Source organism: Callithrix jacchus, chromosome 8 (genome assembly GCF_049354715.1).
Source record: "Callithrix jacchus isolate 240 chromosome 8, calJac240_pri, whole genome shotgun sequence".
Classification (NCBI taxonomy): domain Eukaryota; kingdom Metazoa; phylum Chordata; class Mammalia; order Primates; family Cebidae; genus Callithrix; species Callithrix jacchus.
The window spans coordinates 106,000,004-106,020,795 of record NC_133509.1 but is presented as its reverse complement, the minus strand read 5'-3'; the positions used below and the strand labels follow the sequence as shown (position 1 = coordinate 106,020,795).

The 20,792-nt window shown below is 38.6% G+C and overlaps 1 protein-coding gene across 8 annotated transcripts in view; it reads right to left on the bottom strand.

Moving 5' to 3' along the window:
• Positions 1-20,792, bottom strand: part of PCNX1 (pecanex 1) — a 201,812-nt gene that overhangs the window by 24,803 nt on the left and 156,217 nt on the right. For all 8 annotated transcript variants that reach the window (XM_002754063.6, XM_078335275.1, XM_035260872.3 and 5 more), the window contains 4 exons: positions 17,110-17,363; positions 14,458-14,688; positions 2,493-2,593; positions 1,265-1,415 (listed from right to left, as the gene is read on the bottom strand). In XM_002754063.6, the coding sequence (XP_002754109.1) occupies positions 1,265-1,415; positions 2,493-2,593; positions 14,458-14,688; positions 17,110-17,363 (737 nt within the window). The remainder of the gene's footprint in view (positions 1-1,264; positions 1,416-2,492; positions 2,594-14,457; positions 14,689-17,109; positions 17,364-20,792) is intronic.

Below are 20,792 nucleotides of genomic sequence, written 5' to 3'. Positions count from 1 at the left end.
AAACTCTAAAGCTAGTCTGAAGATGGACAATTCTATTTGATCACAAATCAGTATTTCCCCCATCATCCTCAAATAGTGTTCCATTTTTCGCAGAGATTTTCAAATAACGTATTCCTTACAAGTAATGTTCCTAAAGAAAGTGAGGTTGTTAACTTAATTCTCACACTTTAGATTGTACTAAAATGACTTGAAGAGTAAGCCACAATTTGGGAGCAAAAGATTCAATTAGATTTCAGCACTGCAGATACACTTTAATGAGTCTTATTATGGGGTCTCTGTCATCAGATTTGATAACCATTGTGCTGTGGAATAATTAGAGGAACAAGTGCCAGTACTTAATTTCACAATATATTCTCGCAACGATCTAGGGCTTTACAATGCATTGTGGAGCTCACTTTTAATGTCATTACCCTACTAAGATATTTAGCTAAGCCTAAGTCTGTCTTAACCATCTATTATTCAATATAACACGCAGAATTAAATTCATCATTCAGTAACAGCAGCACTTGTAAGACTCCTGAAGTGTTCCTATACTACATTTAGAGTTGGCTAATATTCATACAAGAAACAGACAGGAATTACAATCATTTGAAGTCAAAACAAGTATTATGGGGGCCAAGTACCTTTACTTACAGCTTATACGTAATTTTTCTTTTTCTTCACATTTCATACCTGTATCAGTCACTCTCTAATGTTAATATTCAAATTTACTATTAGAAACATAGGTTCAGGTTTTAAAGATTTAAAATATCTTGTCATGAAATCACATTTTTCTTTTATTCAGATCAGAATATTTCTCAAAATGTTCCTAAAATACATAACTTGGAAGTTGATATGGTTTGGTTGTGTCCTTACCCAAATCTCATCTTGAATTGTAGTTCCCATAATCCCCATGTGTCCTGAAAGAGGCCTGGTGGGAGGTAATTGAATCATGGGAGCAGTTACCCCATGCTGCTGTTCTCATGATAGTGAGTTCTCATGAGAACTGATGGTTTTATAAGGGGTTCCCCCCCTTTTTACCCAGCACTTTTTCTTGCTGCTGACATGTGAAGTAGGATGTGTTTGCTTCCCCTTCCGAATGACTGTAAGTTTCCTAAAGCCTCCCTACCCCTGTGAAACTGTGAGTCAATTAAACCCCTTTCTTTTATAAATTACCCAATCTCAGGTAATCCTTATAGCAGTGTGAGAATGAACTAATACCGAAGTCACTTGAAGAAGGATCAGTAAACACCAGTAATTAATTAGAAAAATCTCATCTTCTTACCTGATGAAGTTTAATGGACATACGTATCCCAGGGACTACCACTTTCCTTAGCAATTCCATGTCAGCAAAGATCCATTCATCTCGAATTGAAGAAATACGGAAATCTCCTTTAAATAGGGCATGCAATCCATAGAGGAATGACTCTAAATTACTGTTAAGATTGAAGATAAAAGTTCACATGTTTTGACAAAGGTCTTCCATGACACTGATTCTTACATCTGGGTGTGCATCAGAATCACCTGGGACTGTTTTGAAAATACAGATTCCAGGAACTAACATCAGAACCCTGAACCAGAATCATAGGAGACAGGGCCTGTTCAACCTGGGACCCTTATTTATGAACCACTGTAATAGTGAGTCTATGAAAATAAACAATAGGCAAAGAGCCTGTAAGTTAAAATAAATTAAGAAAAGCTTAAGGGAAAACATGTATTTATTAAAGAAGAAATTCAAAATATGGTATTTCTTAATTCTGATTCATTTGGATGTATATGTTAGGAAATCCAGTTTAGATTTAGAATTTCCAAATCTAATACATGACTATGTCAAAAGTATAAATACCCTGGACAAAGGCTGCAAAGAAATATGAAAAAATAGAAATAAATGAATATATTTTAAAAATAGATGTAAACAGGAGGAGACCAATCAAAATTCATGGGGTGGTTATATTTTAAAATGTCTTAAATTCATCATATTCTCATTACCAGTGGCTATCCACACATGTGTGATTTTTTTTTTTTTTTTTTTTTTTTTGCTCTTATTGCCCAGGGTGGAGTGCAGTGGTGTGATCTTGGCTCACTACAACCTCTGCTTCCTGGGTTCAAGTACTTCTTCTGCCTCAGCCTCCAGAGTAGCTAGGAGTACAGGCACTCACCCGTCACCACGCCCAGCTAATTTTTCTATTTTAGTAGAGATGAGGTTTCACCATGTTGGCCAGGCTGGTCTCAAAATCCTGACCAGGTGATCCACTCGCCTCGGCCTCCCAAAGTGCTGGGATTACAGGCATGAGTCACGATGCCCAGTCACATGTGTGAATTTTAAAAACCAGTTCTGTTAACCAGTTAGGACAACTTAACTATGTCTAAGAAGATGATATATAGAAATATAAAATCTAAAAAGACTTTATAATAAATTAGCATAGAATACATGCTTCCATGAAAAATGATTTTAGATTTAGGTTATTCAGCTTCCCATACTCTCTTCCTCAGAACAGAAATGCCTTCTTTACCTGGACATATGATGGGATGCAGTCCCCAAAGCTCTCCGTCCGAGTACACAGAGTCCATAACAGAGAGTCACCAGGGAAGAATCTTTGTCCACATCCAGTGGCTTTAAAAAACAAAGAACATTAGTTATCAGAAAGGTATATAAGTATTAAACAAATCATAAATCTAATTAACATAGACAAATCATAAAAAATTCAAAAAGTACATAATTTCTATCCCTCAAAATAAGCTTAGTAATAAAACAATATGAAATGAAGCATGAATGTGTATGGGGATACACATATCCTTAATAAAATCTAAAATTTCATAATAATGAAACATAATTAAAACAAAAAAATGACAATATTATAAAATATTAGGATTTTAGCTAAAGATTTCAAAGTACTTACTGAGATTATTGATATTACCCTCTTCTGAAAATACAATATTTCTATCTATTAGCTACTTATTTTTTTTCTCAACTACTCATTTCTGACCATAACTTGAAAAGCAGACTATTAGTGGCAGCTGTGTTTGCCTATTAGTGACCATAAACATAGTAAAGAAAGTCAAGTTGATATTCATAAAATAATGTTTCCCCTCAACCTTTTCATTTTTTAACAATTGCATACCTTACAACTGAAAGAAGCTAGTAACTCTCCTCTGTTTCTCCCTCTAAGAAAGCCCAAATAATAATCACTGATCACCTTATATAATACTAAAGAAAATCTTGGTATTATCTCAGTTACAAAAAAAAACAATAGAGGGCAGTGCTGCTCAAAGTATAGTCCTAAGACAAGCAGCATTAACATCACCTGGAAACTAATTAGAAATGCAAATCTCTGGCCTCTCCAGATCTCTGAAATCAAATTCTGGAAGTGGAGTTCAGCAATCACTCTTCAGGTGATTCTAATGCATGCTAAAGGTGAAGAATCAATGATACAGGCTAATAATTAGCTTAATTATTCTAACTTTGCCGATGGTATTTATTTTTTGCTTTATAAACCATTAACTTATAAACACAATAGGGGAGCAGTCTAAGATATTAACTTACTACTGATTGGTTAATTATCATTAACTCAATAATTTAATTCATGGCAACTGTGTTAGAAATGTCCTAGTTGCTTGCCAGTTAGATTGTTTCTAAAGACGTATTACCTTGCATAGCACCTACTCTAGTTTCATCAAGTACGCATTTTGAAAAAAAATTTGAGGTCCAGGATATAAAACAGTAAATAAAGAGTATGAGAGCACTACTTTGAAGAAATACAAAAGAAAAATAAGAGAATGGGTGTAGACTTGAAGCTTTATAAAGAAAAAATACTAATGGTAGTTACAATGGGTGATTTTCATTCTTTTTTTCTTCTTCCCTATCTCCCTTCCCCTGTCAACTTTATGGGCTAAAAAAGTATTGTTTCTGTGATGAGAATTGTTTTTTTAATTCAGTTCAGGTTTATCTCTGCCAAGATGATGCAATAGAGACCACATTTACCCCCCTACTTGAAACAGCCAAAGAACTGGGCAGAATACATGAAACAACAGTTTTCAGCCACTGGACACTAGTCCCTGAGAGACAGGAGAAAAATGAGGTAGCCTTACAATTGACTGAGCTTACCCTAGAGAGTTTCCAGACCATAGGACAAGAAAGGGAAGGGGAGCACAGATCGAGCCAGAGGCCTGGGAGTCAGCTGGAGCTCACAGGGCAGAACGCTAGAGAGGAGAGAGCTAGGCGAGGGAACCTGGAGATCTGCAACAGAGTGCTGATAAGCACCCGCAAAGAGGACCCAAGACTGAGAAAAGAATCATCTGAAAAGAACAGAAAGGAACAATGGAAAACCTTGGCTAGAACACTCAGGATGTATTGTCTTGGTCATGGGGAAGAATAAGCCCCAGACTAACAGCTGCTCTGGTCCCTGCAAAGCAAGCCCTGAAAGAATCAAACTGTCTACAAAGAATTTAACTGTGTCACGAAACGAAGTTCAAGGATTATTTACAGAAATACATAAATATCCACTACCCTTAAGGATAAAATTAATCATGTCTGGCATCTAATAAAAAAATTGACAAGCATGCAAGTAGCAGGTAAACAGGACCCATAATAAGAATAACAATTAACCACTCAATCAAAACTGACCCACAACTGACACAAATGTTAGGCATAACCCACATGGATATTAAAACAACTATTTTAACTATATTCCATAAGCTCAAGAAGGCAGAGGAATAACTGAGCAAGTTAAATATGGCAAGATTTGTAGAAAGGACCTAATCAAACTTCTAGAGATAGAAAATGAAGCAATGTCTGAGATAAAAAGTATACTGGGTAGGATCACTGGCATACTAATTCAGAAGAAAAGATAAATGATCTCAAAACCTTAGCAACAGAAACTATGCAAAATAAAATAGAGAAAAAAGACTGAAAATAAATGAACAGGGTGTCAGGGAGCTGTAGGATAATCCAGCAGCCTAATATAAATATAATTGGAGTTCTTGCAAAAGGGGAAGAGGAAAACAGAAAAAACTATTTTTAATAATGATGGAGGGAGCATCTCAGAGTAATCCAACTCCAATCCTTGTTGATAAGGAGAACAGAGAACCAGGCACCTGTATGGCTACTAAGGATAGGCTGAAGCTGGGGTCTGGGCCTTATGACTGAGAAGACTGTTAAAGCAAAAACCTCTATTCCTGTCTCGATGACACGTATTCAGAAGTAGAAAATTGGTCCCCTTTTAATCCTATAGATTTTGAAGAATTTTGACCTGGCTGAGGAGCATCAGATTGCATACTTCCCCTCGAATGGAGTGACTCTGGTGGTTCTGGATGGGACAGAGAACGGGAAAAGATGTTACCACTGGGGTCCCCCCTTCACCAGGGAAGATGCTCTCCCTACCACAGGAATCCAGTTTGTTGCAGTCTCCTTCAATCATTCTGTCGGTCATGGATGTTTGCTTATGACACAGATATTTATATTTCTTAGTACTTTATACTTTGTTTGTATTAATAAAGCATTTCTTTAATAAATTTTTTAAAATGATGAAAAGTCCCCAAATCTGAAGAAAATGATGTATCTACAGATTCGAGAATCTCAATGAACTTCAAGAAGAAGAAACAGGTGGCTGGCAAGATGGCCAAATAGGAACATCTCCGGTCTGCAGCTCTCAGCGAGATCAACACAGAAGGTGGGTGATTTCTGCACCCAACTGAGGCACCTGGCTCATCAGGGACTGGTTAGACAGTAGGTGCAGCCCACGGAGAGCTAGCTGAAGCAGGGCGTTGCCTCACCTGGAAAGCGCAAGGGGTCAGAGAACTCCCTCCCATAGCGAAGGGAAGACGTGAGGGACTGTGCCATGAGGAACAATGCCCTGATACTACGCTCATCCCAGGGTTTTCACAACCCACAGACCTGGAGATTCCCTCAGGTGCCTACACCAGCAGTGCCCTGGGTTTCAAGCACAAAACTGGGTAGTCATTTGGGCAGATAGCGAAGTAGCTGCAGGAGCTTTTAATCATACCCCAGCAGAGCCTGGAGTACCAGTGAGACTAACCGTTCACTCCCCTGGAAAGGAGGCTGAAGCCACGGAGCCAAGTGGTCTAGCGCAGCAGATCCCACTGCCACGGAGCCCAGCAAGCTAAGATGCACTGGCTTGAAATTCTCGTTGCCAGCACAGCAGTCTGAAGTCGACCTGGGACAGCTCGAGCTTGGTGGGGGGAGGGGCATCCACTATTACAGAGGCTTGAGTAGGCGGTTTTCCCCTCAATGTGTAAACAAAGCCAATGGTAAGTTAGGACTGCCTGTCCCTTAGCAGAGCCCCAAAGCAATGCCACAAAGCCACTGTAGCCAGACTGCCTCTCTACATTCCTCTTCTCTGGGCATTACATCTCTGAAAGAAAGCAGCCCCAGTCAGGGGCTTACAGATAAAAGTCCCATCTCCCTGGGACAGAGCACCTAGGGGAAAGGGGAGCTGGGGGCGCAGCTTCAGCAGACTTAAACATTCCTACTGGCTGGTTCTGAAGAAAGCAGTGGATCTCCCAATATAGCACTCAAGCTCTGCTAAGGGACAGACTGCCTCCTCAAGTGGGTGCCTGACTGCTGTACCTCCTGACTGAGAAACACCTCTCAGCAGGGTTCGACAGACACCACATACAGGAAAGCTCCACTGGCATCTGGCGGGTGCCTCTCTGGGACAAAGCTTCCAGAGGAAGGGACAGGCAGCAATCTTTGTGGTTCTGCAGCTTCCACTGGTGATACCCAGGCAAACGGGGTCTAGAGGAGACCTCCAGCAAACTCCAGCAGAGGGATCTGACTATTAGAAGGAAAACTAACAAACAAAGAAGAATAGCATCAACATCAACAAAATGAATGTCCACACAAAAACCCCATCCGAAGGTCACCAGCATCAAAGAACAAAGGTAGATAAATCCACAAAGAGGAGGAAAAACCAGCACAAAAAGGCTGAAAATTCCAAAAATCAGAACACCTATTCTCCTCCAAGGGATCACAACTCCTCGCCAGCAAGGGAACAAAACTGGATGGAGAATGAGTTTGATGAACTGCAGAAGTAGGCTTCAGAAGGCAGTAATAACAAACTCCTCTGAGCTAAAGGTGCATGTTCTAACCCAATGTAAGGAAGCTAAGAACCTTGAAAAAAGGCTAGAGAAATTGCTAACTAGAATAGTTTAAAGAAGAACATAAATGACACAACACAAGAACTTCGTGAAGCATACACAAGTATCAATAGCTGAATTGATAAAGCAAAAGAAAGGATATCAGAGATTAAAGATCAACTTAATGAAATAAAGTGTGAAGACAAGTTTAGAGAAAAAAGAACGATAAGGAACAAAGTCTCCAAGAAATATGCGACTATGTGAAAAAACTAAACCTATGTTTGATTGGTGAACTTAAAAGTGATGGGGAGAATGAAACCAAGTTGGAAAACACTCTTGAGGATATTATCCAGGAGAACTCCCCCAACCTAGCAAGATAGGCTAACATTCAAATCTAGGAAATACAGAGAACACCACAAAGATATTCCTTGAGAAGAGCAACCCCAAGACACATAATCATCAAATTCACAAAGTTGAAATGAAGTAAAAAATGTTAAGGGCAGCCAGAGAGAAAGGTCAGGTTATCCACAAATGGAAGCCCAACAGACTAACAGTGGATCTCTCTGTGGAAATCCTGCAAGCCAGAAGAGAGTGGGGCCAATATTCAACATTCTTAAAGAAAAGAATTTTCAACCCACAATTGCATAACCAGCCAAACTAAGCATTATGCTTCTCCACGAAGCAAATGAGAAATAAAATCCTTTACAGACAAGCAAATGCTGAGAGATTTTGTCACCACTAGGCTTGCCTTACAAGAGCTCCTGAAGGAAGCACTAAATATGGAAAGGAAAAACCAATACCAGCCACTGTATAACAAACTGTAAAGACCATCCACACTATGAAAAAACTGCATCAACTAAGGGGCAAAATAACCCCCTCCCCACCCCACACACAAAAAGCTAGCATCATAATAAAAGGATGAAATTCACACATAACAATATTAACCTTAAATGTAAACAGGATAAATGCCCCAATTAAAAAACACAGACTGGCAAACTGGATAATCAGTGTGGTGTATTCAGGAGATCCATCTCATGTGCAAAGACACAGATAGGCTCAAAATAAAGGGATGCAGGAATATTTCCCAAACAAATGGAAACAAAAAAAAGGCAGGAGTTGCAATCCTAATCTCTGATAAAACAGACTTTAAACCAAGAAAGATCAAAAGAGACAAAGAAGGGCATTACATAATGGTAAAGAGATCAATGCAACAAGCAGAGCTAACTATAATAACTATATACACACCCGATACGGGAGCATCAAGATTCATAAAGCAAGTTATTAGAGACTTACAAAGAGACCTAGACTCCCACACAACAATAGTGGGAGACTTTAACACCCCAATGTTAATATTAGACAGATAAATGAGACAGAAAATTAACAACGATAGTTAGGACTTGAGCTCAGCTCTGGACCAAGTGGACCTAATAGACATCTACAGAATTCTCCACCCCAAATCAACAGCATATACATTCTTCTCAGCACTACATAGCACTTATTCTAAAATTGACCACATAATTGGAAGTAAAACACTCCTCAGCAAATCCAAAAGAACGGAAACCATGACAGTCTCTCAGACCACAGTGCAATCAAATTAGAACTCAAGATTAAGAAATTCACTCAAAACTGAATGACTACATGGAAACTGAACAACCTTCTCCTGAATTACTACTGGGTAAATAACAAAATAAAGGCAGAAGTAAATAAGTTCTTTGAAACCAATAAGAATGATGACACAACATACCAGAATTTCAGTGACACAGCTAAAGCAGTGTTTAGAGAAAAATTTATAGTACTAAATGCCCACAGGAGAAAGTGGGAAAGATCTAAAACTGACACCCTAACATCACAATTAAAAGAATTAGAGAAGAAAGAGCAAACAAATTCAAAAGCTAGCCAAAGACAATAACTAAGATCAGAGCAGAACTGAAGGAGACAGAGACAGGAAAAACCTTTCAAAAAAAAAAATCTATGAATCCAGGAGCTGGTCTTTTGAAAAGATTAATAAAACAGACTGCTAGTCAGACTAATAAAGAAGAGAAAATAATCAAAGAGACACATAAACAATGATAAAGGAGATTTCACTATCTATCTCGCAGAAATACAAACTATCATTAGAGACTACTATAAACATAGCTATGCAAATAAACTAGAAAATCTAGAAGAAATAGATAAATTTCTGGACACACACACACTCCCGAGACTAAACCAGGAAGAGGTCAAATCCCTGAATAGACTAATAACAAGTTCTGAAATTGAGGCAGTAATTAATAGCCTACCAACCAAAAAAAAAAAAAAAAAAAAGCCCAGGACCAGAAGGATTCACAGCCAAATTCTACCAGAGTTACAAAGAGGAGCTGCTGCCATTCCTTCTGATACTATTCCAAACAACAGAAAAAGGGGGAGTCCTCTTTAACTCATTTTATGAGGCTAGCATCATCCTGATACCAAAACCTGGCAGAGACACAACGAAAAAAAAAAAAAGGCAATTTCAGGCCAATATCCCTGATGAACACCGACGCAAAAATCCTCAATAAAATACTGAAAATACTGGCAAACTGAATCCAGCAGTACATCAAAAAGCTCATCCACCACAATCAAGTCAGCTTCATCCCTGAGATACAAGGCTGGTTCAACAGACAGAAATCAATAAACGTAATCCATCACATAAACAGAACCAATGATAAAAACTACAGATAATCATCTCAATAGATGCAGAAAAGGCCTTTGATAAAATTCAACAGCACTTCATGCTAAAAACTCTCAATAAACTAGGTATCAATGGAACCTATCTCAAAATAATAAGAGCTATTTATGACGAACCCACAGCCAATATCATATTCAATGGGCCAAAGCTGGAAGCACATTCCCTTTGAAACTGGCACAAGACAAGGATATCCTCTCTTACCACTCCTATTTAACACAGTACTGGAAATTCTGGCCAGTGCAATCAGGCAAGAGAAATAAAGGGTATTCAAACAGGAAGAGAGGAAGTCAAGTTGTCTCTATTTGCAGATGACATAATTGTATATTTAGAAAACTCCATCACCTCACCCCAAAATCTCTGTAAGCTGATAAGCAACCTTCAGCAAAGTCTCAGGATACAATCAATGTGCAAAAATCACAAGCGTTCCTATACACCAATAACAGACAGAGAGCCAAATCATGAATCCCATTCACAAATGCTACAAAGAGAATAAAATACCTAGGAATACAACTTACAAGGGATGTGAAGGGCCTCTTCAAGGAGAACTACAAACCACTGCTCAAGGAAATACGTGAGGACACAAACGAATGGAAAAATATTCCATGCTTGTGAATAGGAAGAATCAATATCGTTAAAATGGCCATACTGCCCAAAGTAATTTATAGATTCAATGCTATCCTCATCAAGATACCACTGACTTTCTTCACAGGATTAGAAAAAACTACTTTAAATTTCATATGGAACCAAAAAAAGGCCATATAACCAAGACAATCCTAAGCAAAAAAAAAAAAGTAAAGCTGAAGGTATCATGCTACCTGACTTCAAACTATACTACAAGGCTACAGTAATCAAAACAGCATGGTACTGGTACCAAAACAGGGATATAAACCAATGGAATAGAATAGAGGCCTCAGAAATAATGTCGCACATCTACCACCAACTGATCTTTGACAACCCTGACAAAAACAAGGAGTGGGGAAAGGATTCCCTACTTAATAAACGGTGTTGGGAAAATTGGCTAGCTATGTGCAGAAAACTAAAACTGAACCCCTTCCTTACAACCTTATACAAAAATTAAGATGGATTAAAGACTTAAAATTAAGACCTAAAACTATATAACCCTAGAAGATAATCTAGGCATAAGTACCATTCAGGACATAGGCATGGGTAAAGACTTCATGACTAAAACACCAAAAGCAATGACAACAAAAGCAAAAACTGACAAATGAGATCTAATTAAACTAAACAGCTTCTGCACAGCAAAAGAAACTAGCATCAGTGTGAACAAGCAACCTACAGAATGGGAGAAAATTTTTGCAATCTATCCATCTGACAAAGGGCTAATATCCAGAATCTACAAAAAAATTTAAATTTACAAGAAAAAAGCAACCCCATCAAAAAGTAGAAGGCGATGAACAGACATTTCTCAAAAGAAGACATTTATGTGGCCAACAAACATGAAAAAAAGCTCATCGTCACTGGTCATTAGAGAAATGCAAATCAAAACCACACTGAGATACCATCTCATGCCAGTTAGAATGGTAATCTTTAAAAAGTCAGGAAACAACAGATGCTAGAGAGGATGTGGAGAAACAGGAATGCTTTCACACTGTTGGTGGGAGTGTAAATTAGTTCAACCATCGTGGAAGAAAGTGTGGCGATACCTCAAGGATCTAGAACCAGAAATATCATTTGACCCAGCAATCCCATTACTGGATATACACCCAAAGGATTATAAATCACCCTACTATAAAGATAGATGCACATTTATGCTTATTGTGCCACTGTTCACAACAGTAAAGACTTGAAATCAACCCAAATGCCCATCAATGATAGACTGGATAAAGAAAATGTAGCACATATACACCATGGAATATGCAGCCATTAAAACGGATGAAGCTGGGATGTCCTTTGCAGGGATATGGATGAAGCTGGAAATGGTCATTCTCAGCAAACCAATACAGGAACAGAAAACCAAACATTGCATGTTCTCACTCATAAGTGGGAGTTGAACAATGAGAACACATGGACAGAGTGGGGAAACATCACACACCAGGGCCTGTTGGAGCGTGCGGGGGAGATAGGGGAGGGATAGGGCATTAGGAGAAATACCTAATATAGATGACGGGTTGATGGGTGCAGCAAACCAACATGGCATGTGTATACCTATGTTAACAAACCTGCACGTTCTGCACATGTATCCCAGAACTTAAAGTATAATAATAAAAAAAGAAACATGAGAAATCTACATTAAGGCACATAATATTTAATTGCTTAAAACCAGTAATAAAGAGAAAATCTTAAAAGCAGCCAGTGAAAAAAGATATTTTATTGGACTTATCATTTTTTCAGAGGAACAAAGAAAAGAATGACAGCAGACTTCCCATCAGAAACAATGCAAGCCAGAAGACAATATAGCAACATCTTTAATTTGCTGAAAGAAAAAAATTAGTTCAAGCCTGGCAGTACTATTTTGTTACTGCTGGAGAAGGTGTGTGCCCTATTCCCTAAATAGCATTAGAAATTCTCACCAAGAATTCTTGCTAACACTAACAACAAAAGTGAAAGAAATTCTTATTATTTGAAAAGTAGTTAAGAAAGAAACTGAGATGAATCCTTTCACGTTCGCATTGAAGGTAACGGTAATACAGTTAATTCAGTATCAATCTTATACTACCTTGAAAAGAAACTATGGAAGAAGGGTCTGAGGCAGCTTTTAAACATTCAGATGAGGACACTACAGCTTGGAGTCAGCAAGTCTGGCTTGATTAACGTCCCCAGGAAGAGGTTATTCTGGGAATGTTGATTCAGAGAATAATGTGCAAGATCTTAAGGAGATGAAGATAATCTTGTTCAACTTAAAAGAAAAACTAGAGCAGAAGGGAGAGTATATAGCTGGAAAAAAATACAACTGATAATTTTCTTCCAAACAGATTATAAGAGTAGAAAATAAAACAGAGTAGGATTAGTGAAATAAGCTACCCGAAGAGACGGGGGTTACCCAAGTTTAGAGGTAAACCTTCTGAATATATAATTTATTACCAATGAGGAGGATTTCCTTGAGCCATGTTTATGACCTCAGCAATAATCTCTAAGAGAAAGGTCCTGAAGGTAGGATGGGTCCCTGTTCCTGAGTGGGTAGACTATTAACCCCTAGCCCACAAGATCCTGATTAAGTAACAACAAAATAACCAATATCATCCAAGTCAAAGAAGAGCCATAGAATAATATGACCCTTCCCACTACTCCCTTCAACAAAAGTCAGTACCAGGATTTGAGAATGAACGGTACGCAAAGCATTTGAAGTAAGTTTTATTTATGAAAAAATAAAACTGCTTATTATTTGTTTGGAAGAAAGAAGTTTAGCTTTGAGGTCCTCTATTTCCAGCTGTTGCATACAGGTCTTCTAAGCCTTTTCTGAGGTTATTTTATCCAACTCATTATCCTTTCTTTTAAGATGTACTACTTCGCTCAGTATATACTGCACATCTAGTATAAAAGCTCAAAGGCCACTGCTCAGAGAGGAAGTACAAGATGCTCCTCTTCTTACTGATGGAGTAAAATGAAGCTGATATGATGGCTGTTTTACTCTAAGTGGTAGCAAAGGAAGGACTAAACCAGGTGCTAATCTGAAGATGGTCAGTAGGCATCTCCTAGACCATGATGAAGGAACCAGTTGTCAAGGTAGCTCACTATGTTCCATGATCGTGGGTAAATCTGTACATAGGACACTGGTGGTCCGACTACACAAGGGTTTTGCTTAAAAAGCAGTAGTGGTGGTAGGAATCAGCTTTGCAATCACTGGTCTTGGCACCGCGGTTATGTTACATGGAGTCTGACCCGGGGTGTGATACTACCACAAGAATCACGAGACCTAGAAAGAAGCTGCAGTTGCTGAAGTCCCTAACTCATCTTACTTTTAGGATAAGACACGTTATCCAAACATGTGGGAACAATCAGAATTAAAATCACCTAGGGTGATACAGACTTTTATGTCTCCAGCCTAGACCTAGATCAGGATCTTGCAAGTGGGCTTCAGGAATATGTATTTTTACAGGTTCCTATGTCTTTTTTACTCACATTAATATTTGAAAATCAGTGGTCTAGATGCACACTGTCCAATATGGTAATCACTAGCTCTATGGGCTATTAAATTTAAACCAGTTCAAATTAAATAAAATTTACAATTCAGCTCTTTAGTTGTACTAGGCACATTTCACGTTCACAGCTGCATGTGGTAGTGATAGCACATTTCCAACACTGCAGAAAGTCTATTAGCCAGCACAGGTATAGACTTTGTATTTGGGACAAAGACATTTAATTATCCTCAAGTGTGGCAGACAGAGGTAGAATTTCTTAAGGACTAGATTTGGGAGGGTAATGCATGGAATTTGAATGTATGTGATCGCATGTGCATGCCCAGGGTGGAGGGGGTGCTACCTGGGCAGCAAGACTGGGACACTGCAAATGAAATGAGGAGGGAGACCACTTCTTTTAACCTGGTTTGGCAGAGTTGGTTTGGCCCAACCATAATGAACCAGAAGGTTATCTTAACCAGAAGATCAAAAAGAGGAAGGTCTGGAAAAACTGACCTCATAAGAACGGACAGGGACATTGTTTGTAACTTTGGAAAAACCTGGATTCAAAGAGTTGTAAACGAAATACACAAACTCTACCTTTGCTCTTCGGGAAGAGCAGTACTCTATCCAGTTGAGGTAAATCACACAGAAACTCTCCCTAGATATGCCTGCCAGTCGGTGGTCATAGTCTTCATCAATGTTTGGATTAAAGGTCGGGTCCACATCGACATAATTGCGATCTGCACACAGACGAAGTCCTTCTTGCATTGTCTCATTAGCTAGCCACTCCTCCAGCTTAGAAGAGGTCGTAACATAATAAATGATACCCTAATATGAACAAGAGAAAAAAAAAAAAACAATTCAGATTAAATCACAATTTCAATGAACTAATATTCCTCAGTGAAATAAATTCCAATTATTTATAATGATAGTATGACTAAAAAGTATTTTATTCCCCTCAATATTCTACATATATATTTTAAGAACACTATAATAATATATCCCAAGCCTTACTGGATGAAAAAACATTTAATACTTTAAAATCACAATCATAAATTCAGCAAAGCAACTTCAAAACAATCCATTTATTTATTTTATTTTATTTACTTCTTGAGACAGAGTCTCACTCTGTTATCCACGCTGGAGTGCAGTGGTGCAATCTTGGCTCACTGCAACCTCTACCTCCTGGGTTCAAGGGATTCTTTTACCTCAGCCTCCTAAGTAGCTGGGATTATAGGTATCCACCACCACATCTGACTAATTTTAAAATTTTCAGTAGAGATGGGGTTTCAGTATGTTGGCCAGGCTGGTCTCAAACTGCTGACCTCAAGTGATCTGCCTGCCTCTGCCTCCCGAAATGCTGGGATTATAGGTGTGAGCCACCATGCCTGGCCCTAATCTATTGATTTTAGAGCTTTTGAACTTAAGATATTTCAAAAGAGGTTAAAAAACAAACGAACAAAAAAACACACACACAAAAAAACCAAAAACACTTTACTTTGGTGCATTTATGTTGAATAATTTCCTTATAGAGAGTTATTAAAGCCATCTGGTGGTCCTAGGTCAAGTTACAGAGATATATATTTAGAACTAGAGACAGAAAATGCCACACGCACACGAGAGTAAAAAAATATTGTGAAGTCAATCTCTAGCTTCCTGAGGTTAGGTTTAACCAAACATTAAATGGAAGGCTCAACATTCATCCCAATCAGCAAATAAGGTGGTGGGGAGAGGTAACAATATAAGATATGAAAATTTCAGGCTGGGCATGGTGACTCATACCTATAACCCCAGCACTTTGGGAGGCCAAGGTGGGAGAACTGTTGGAGCCCAGGAGTTTAAGAGCCTGAGCAACATACCAAAACCTCACCTCTACAAAAATAAAAATAAAAAATTAGCTGGTAGCATACACCTGTAGTCCCAATTATTCAGGAGGTTAAGGTGGATGTATTGCTTAAGCCTTGGAGGTCAAGGCAGTGGTGAGCTACAACTGTGGCACTGTATTCCAGCCTGGGCAGCAGAATGAAACACTGTCTCAAAAAAAAAAAAAACGTATGAAAAATTCAGATGTTGGTCATTAAAGCTTAGCACACATTTTCTTCTTAAAAATAGTGGCCTCATCTAGAAGCCTCTAAATCACAACCATACTGTATTTCTGTAAACTCTTTAGCAAAAATAGAATATCTGATGCAGTAAAGGATGAACCTTGCCCAACCAGAGGTTTGGCCTTTACCCTTAGGTTCTAGAGAGTAACCTCTAAGCCTTGGGATGCCCTGCCTGTTAAAGAGTCCTTGTTCAGCTGGGAGCCTAGAGCCATACAGTATCACCAAGACCTCTGGACATCCTGGAGACTTAAGCTGGCCATGCGGATGGTCAACCTTGCCTACATGACAGGACACCAAGTGCGGGCAAGCTTCCTTGATGGACAACACCCTATGAGTACTGCCATGCTTCACTGCTGGGAGAAACAGGCATCTGCGCAACTCTGCTGTGAGAGGACAATTGGAAGCCCCTTGACTCGGTGTCTCTGGACAATATCCTATGTACCTCTTCCTTTGGCTTATTTTAACCTGTGTCCTTCCACTGTAATGACATGAGTGTAATGTATGACAACTTTGCTGAGTTCTGCAGTCTTTCTAGCAACTTAATGTACCTATGAGTGGTCTTGGGGACCCTGAAATTACAATTGATGTCAAAAGTGAGGGTGGTCTTGGGGACCTCTTGAATTTTGCAATACTTTTATTCAGTTTATTGAATAAAAGCAGTGCAAAGCTGTGGTCAACAGCAAGGTCTTAAGTTTCAGACATGCCTGGGTTTTAAATCCCAAATTCTACTTGTTAGAGAACCTTGGGCAAGTTCGCTTCTGATCCTTAAGTTGTTTATTTGTAAAATAGGGAAATACTTCTCTACAGAATTAAGATACACATATGTGTGTATGCATATTTGTGTATACATATTCCTTAGCAAAATGCCTAAAACACAAGCCTCAAATGTCTAGTTATTATTATTAAAGAATGAATGGAATGAATTCCAGTAAACATAGAAAAAGCAAGATCTTAGTAGGTTTATTTTTATGGACTTTTCTGGATCCTAGAGAATTTAAATAAGTACTTAGAAGCAAAGCACAACTTTAAAACAAAGTTGTACATGTGCGTGTGCGCACGCGCACACACACACACACACACACGTCATTCCCAAGAAGAAACTCTGATTATCTGAAGATCTAACTAAGTAGGCACATACTCTTACCTTGACATAGTAAGTGGTGAGTACTTTCCGAAGATCAAAGACTTGAAGCATAGAAGCAGCGCTATTATCAGTGATGCTATAACCCTCTAGAATATACTTTGTGACTATCACTTCCCAAGCTAGCCATCGCTGGCTAAATGCAGCATTAAATGAAAGCATGTGAGGAATATGGCCAGGTTCACAACAGCAAAATCCTTCATCTTCCTCTACACCTTCAGTAATGGCCTCCACTTCCCGTTGTTGACAGTAGGTACCTGAGAGAGAGAGAGAGAGAGAGAGAGAGAGAGAGAGAGAGAGAGAGAGAGAGAGACCATTAAAAAGGGGGAAAGCCAGAAAATGGGAAAAATGAATGCAAGGACACCTGAGATTTAGAAAAAATACATATTTTATAGCAATTGAAAGTATGTAATGGATTTGCCTTAGAATATTCATTAATGAATTGTAGCAAACTCCAGAAATCAGGCATAGTCTATATTCATATTCTGCAAAAACACAATGTGCATTAGCACACTATGGGTTCTGAAAATTTGTGTGGTAAAGTAACTTTAATTTTGACTTATTTCTAAATGTTTCAAATGGATTTACAATTGTGTTTTTATCAAATAAAGAACCAAAGAGTAAAGGCATGTTTCCTGAAGGTCTCAGTTTATTTTAAAAATACAAAAATCAGTGGGATGTTATTTAAGTAAAAATACAAAAATTTAATTACTATCACCAACATTTCCATAATAATGTTACATAGTGTTGACAAGAAAAACCCTTGACTTGAACCTGACATTGATATAAATACATGCTGTGGGTGACTATTTTATAAGATACTCCCTAAAAATATACAGGCATACATTTTGTTTAATTGTGCTTTGCTTTATTGTTCTTTGAAGGCATTGTGATATCTACAAATTGAAGATTTGTGACAACTCTGTGTCAAGAAAGTCTGTTGGTACCATTTTTCCAACAGCATGTGCTTACTTCCTTTTTTTCTGGATCACATTTTGGTAATTCTCTCAATATTTCAAACATTTTGTTACTATTGTATCTATAATGATGACTTGTGATCAGTGATCTTTAATATTATTGTTTTAAGTACTCTGGGATACCATAAGTTATGCCCATATAAGACGGCAAATTTAAATTGACAAACGGTGTATAAACTCTGGTTACTCCACTGACAAGTCATTCCCCTATCTCTCCCTCTTCTCAGGTCTTCCTATTCCCTAAGACACAACAATGGGGATATTGAAATCTAGCTAATTTATAACATGATAATGGCCTCTAAGTGTTTAAGTGAAAGAAACAGTCACATGTGTCACTTCAAATCAAATGCTAGAAATAAGTAAGCTTAGTGAGGAAGGCATGTCAAAAGCCAAGTGCATTAGTCTGTTGTTGCATTACTATTAAGAACTACCTGAGGCCAGGTGCGGTGGCTGATGCCTGTAGTTCCAGTATTTTGGGAGGCCGAGATGGGTGAATCACAAGGTCAGGGGTTCAAGACCAGCCTGGCCAACATGCTGAAACACCATCTCTACTAAAAAACACAAAAATTCGCTGGGCATAGTGGCGCATTCCCATAATCCCAGCCATATGGGAGGCTGAGGCAGGAGAATTGCTTGAATCTGGACTGGGAGGTAGACGTTGCAGTGAGCTGAAATAGTGCCACTGCACTCCAGCCTGGGCTACAGAGCTACAGAGCCAGACTCCGTCTCAAAAAAAAAAAAAAAAAAACTACCTGAGACAGGGTAATTAATTTTTTTTATTTTTATTTTTTATTGCATTTTAGGTTTTGGGGTACATGAGCAGAACATGCAAGACAGTTGCATAGGTACACACATGGCAGTGTGTTTTGCTTCCTTTCTCCCCTTCACCCACATTTGGCATTTCTCCCCAGGCTATCCCTCCCCACAGGGTAATTTATAAAGAAAAGAGGTTTAATTGGCTCATGGTTCCACAGGCTGTACAGGAAGCATGGCTGGGGAGGTCTCAGGAAACATAATCATGGTAGAAGGGGAAAGAGGCATGTTTTACATGCTGGAACAGGAGAAAAAGGGCTAAGGGGGAGGTGCTACACACTTTTAAACAACCAGATCACGTGATAACTCACTATCACGAGAACAGCAAGGGGAAAAATCCACCCCCATGATCCAGTCACCCCCTTTCAAGCCCTTCCTCCAACATTGGGGATTACAATTCGACGTGAAATTTGGGCAGGGACACAAATCCAAACTATATAACCAGGATAGGCCAAAAGTTAGGCCTCATGCACCAAATAGCCAAGTTGTGAATGGAAAGGAAACATTCTTGAAGAAAATTAAAAGTACTACTCCAGTGAACACATAAAAGAAAGCAAAAAAGCCTTATTGCTGATATGGAGAATGTTTGAATGGTCTGGAGAGAAGATCAAACCAACTATAATATTGCCCTAAGCCAAAGCCTAATCCAGTGCAAAGTTCTGTCTACAATTCTATGAAGGCTGAGAAGCAACCAAGCTGCAGAAGAAAAGCTGGAAGCGAGATTTAAGGAAGCTGTCTTCGTAAGAGACAAGTGCAAGGTGAAGCTCCAAGTGCAGACGCTGAAGCTGTAGCAAGTTATCCACATCTATCTAAGATCACTGATGAAGGTGGCTACACTACATAACGGAGTTTCAAAACAGATTAAACAGCTTTATGCCAGAAGAAGATGCCATCTAGGACTTTCACAGCTAGAGAGAAGTCAATCCCTGGCTTCAAATCTTCAAAGGAGAGTCTGATTCTCTTAAAAGGGGTTAATACAGCTGCTAAGTTTAAGCTGAAATGCTCATTTACCATTCCAAAAATGCTAGAACCTTTAAGAATTATGCTAAATCTCCTCTAACTGTGCACTATAAATGGAATAACAAAGCATGGATGACAGCACATCTGTTTATAGCATGGTTTCCTGGATATTTTAAGCCTACTGTTGAGACCTTCTGCTCAGAAAAAAAGATTCCTTTCCAAATACTACTGCTTATTGACGATGCACCTGATCACCTAAGAGCTCTGATGGAAATGTACAAGGACATTAGTGTTGTTTTCATGCCTGCTAACACAACCCATTCTGCATTCTGTACATCAAGAAATAATTTCACCTGTCAAGTCTTATTACTTAAGAAATAAATTTTGGAAGGCTATAGCTGGCACAGAGGGATTCCTCTGATGACTCTGGGCAAAGTAAACTGACAACCTCCTGGAAAGGATTCACCATTTTAGATGCCAGTAAGGACATTCTGTGATTCATGGGAGGAGGTCAAAATGTCAACACTTACAGGAATTTGAAAGTAACTAAAGGTTACATCAACATGTGAGCAAGAATATACTCATCCCTTATGAGAGCTCTGGAATGAACTGAAAGAAGAAAAGGCTATATACTTACATTATTTAACCATTCTATGAAATTAACAAAATATGTATTATATACTAATTGCTGTGTGTGATAGGTACGGATACATAATGACAAATGAAGCACATGTGATTCCTGCCCTTTGGAATCTGCCTATATTCTGGAACAAAGATTGATCAACTTCAGCCCTGGGCGAAATCCATGCTTAGAATAGTTTCAATATTTTTAAGGGGTCATTTAGAAGAAAGAAAAAACAGCAAAGAAGAATATGCAACAGAGAATGTGTATGGCTCTCAAACCCTAAAATATTTACTGTCTGGCTCCTAATAGAA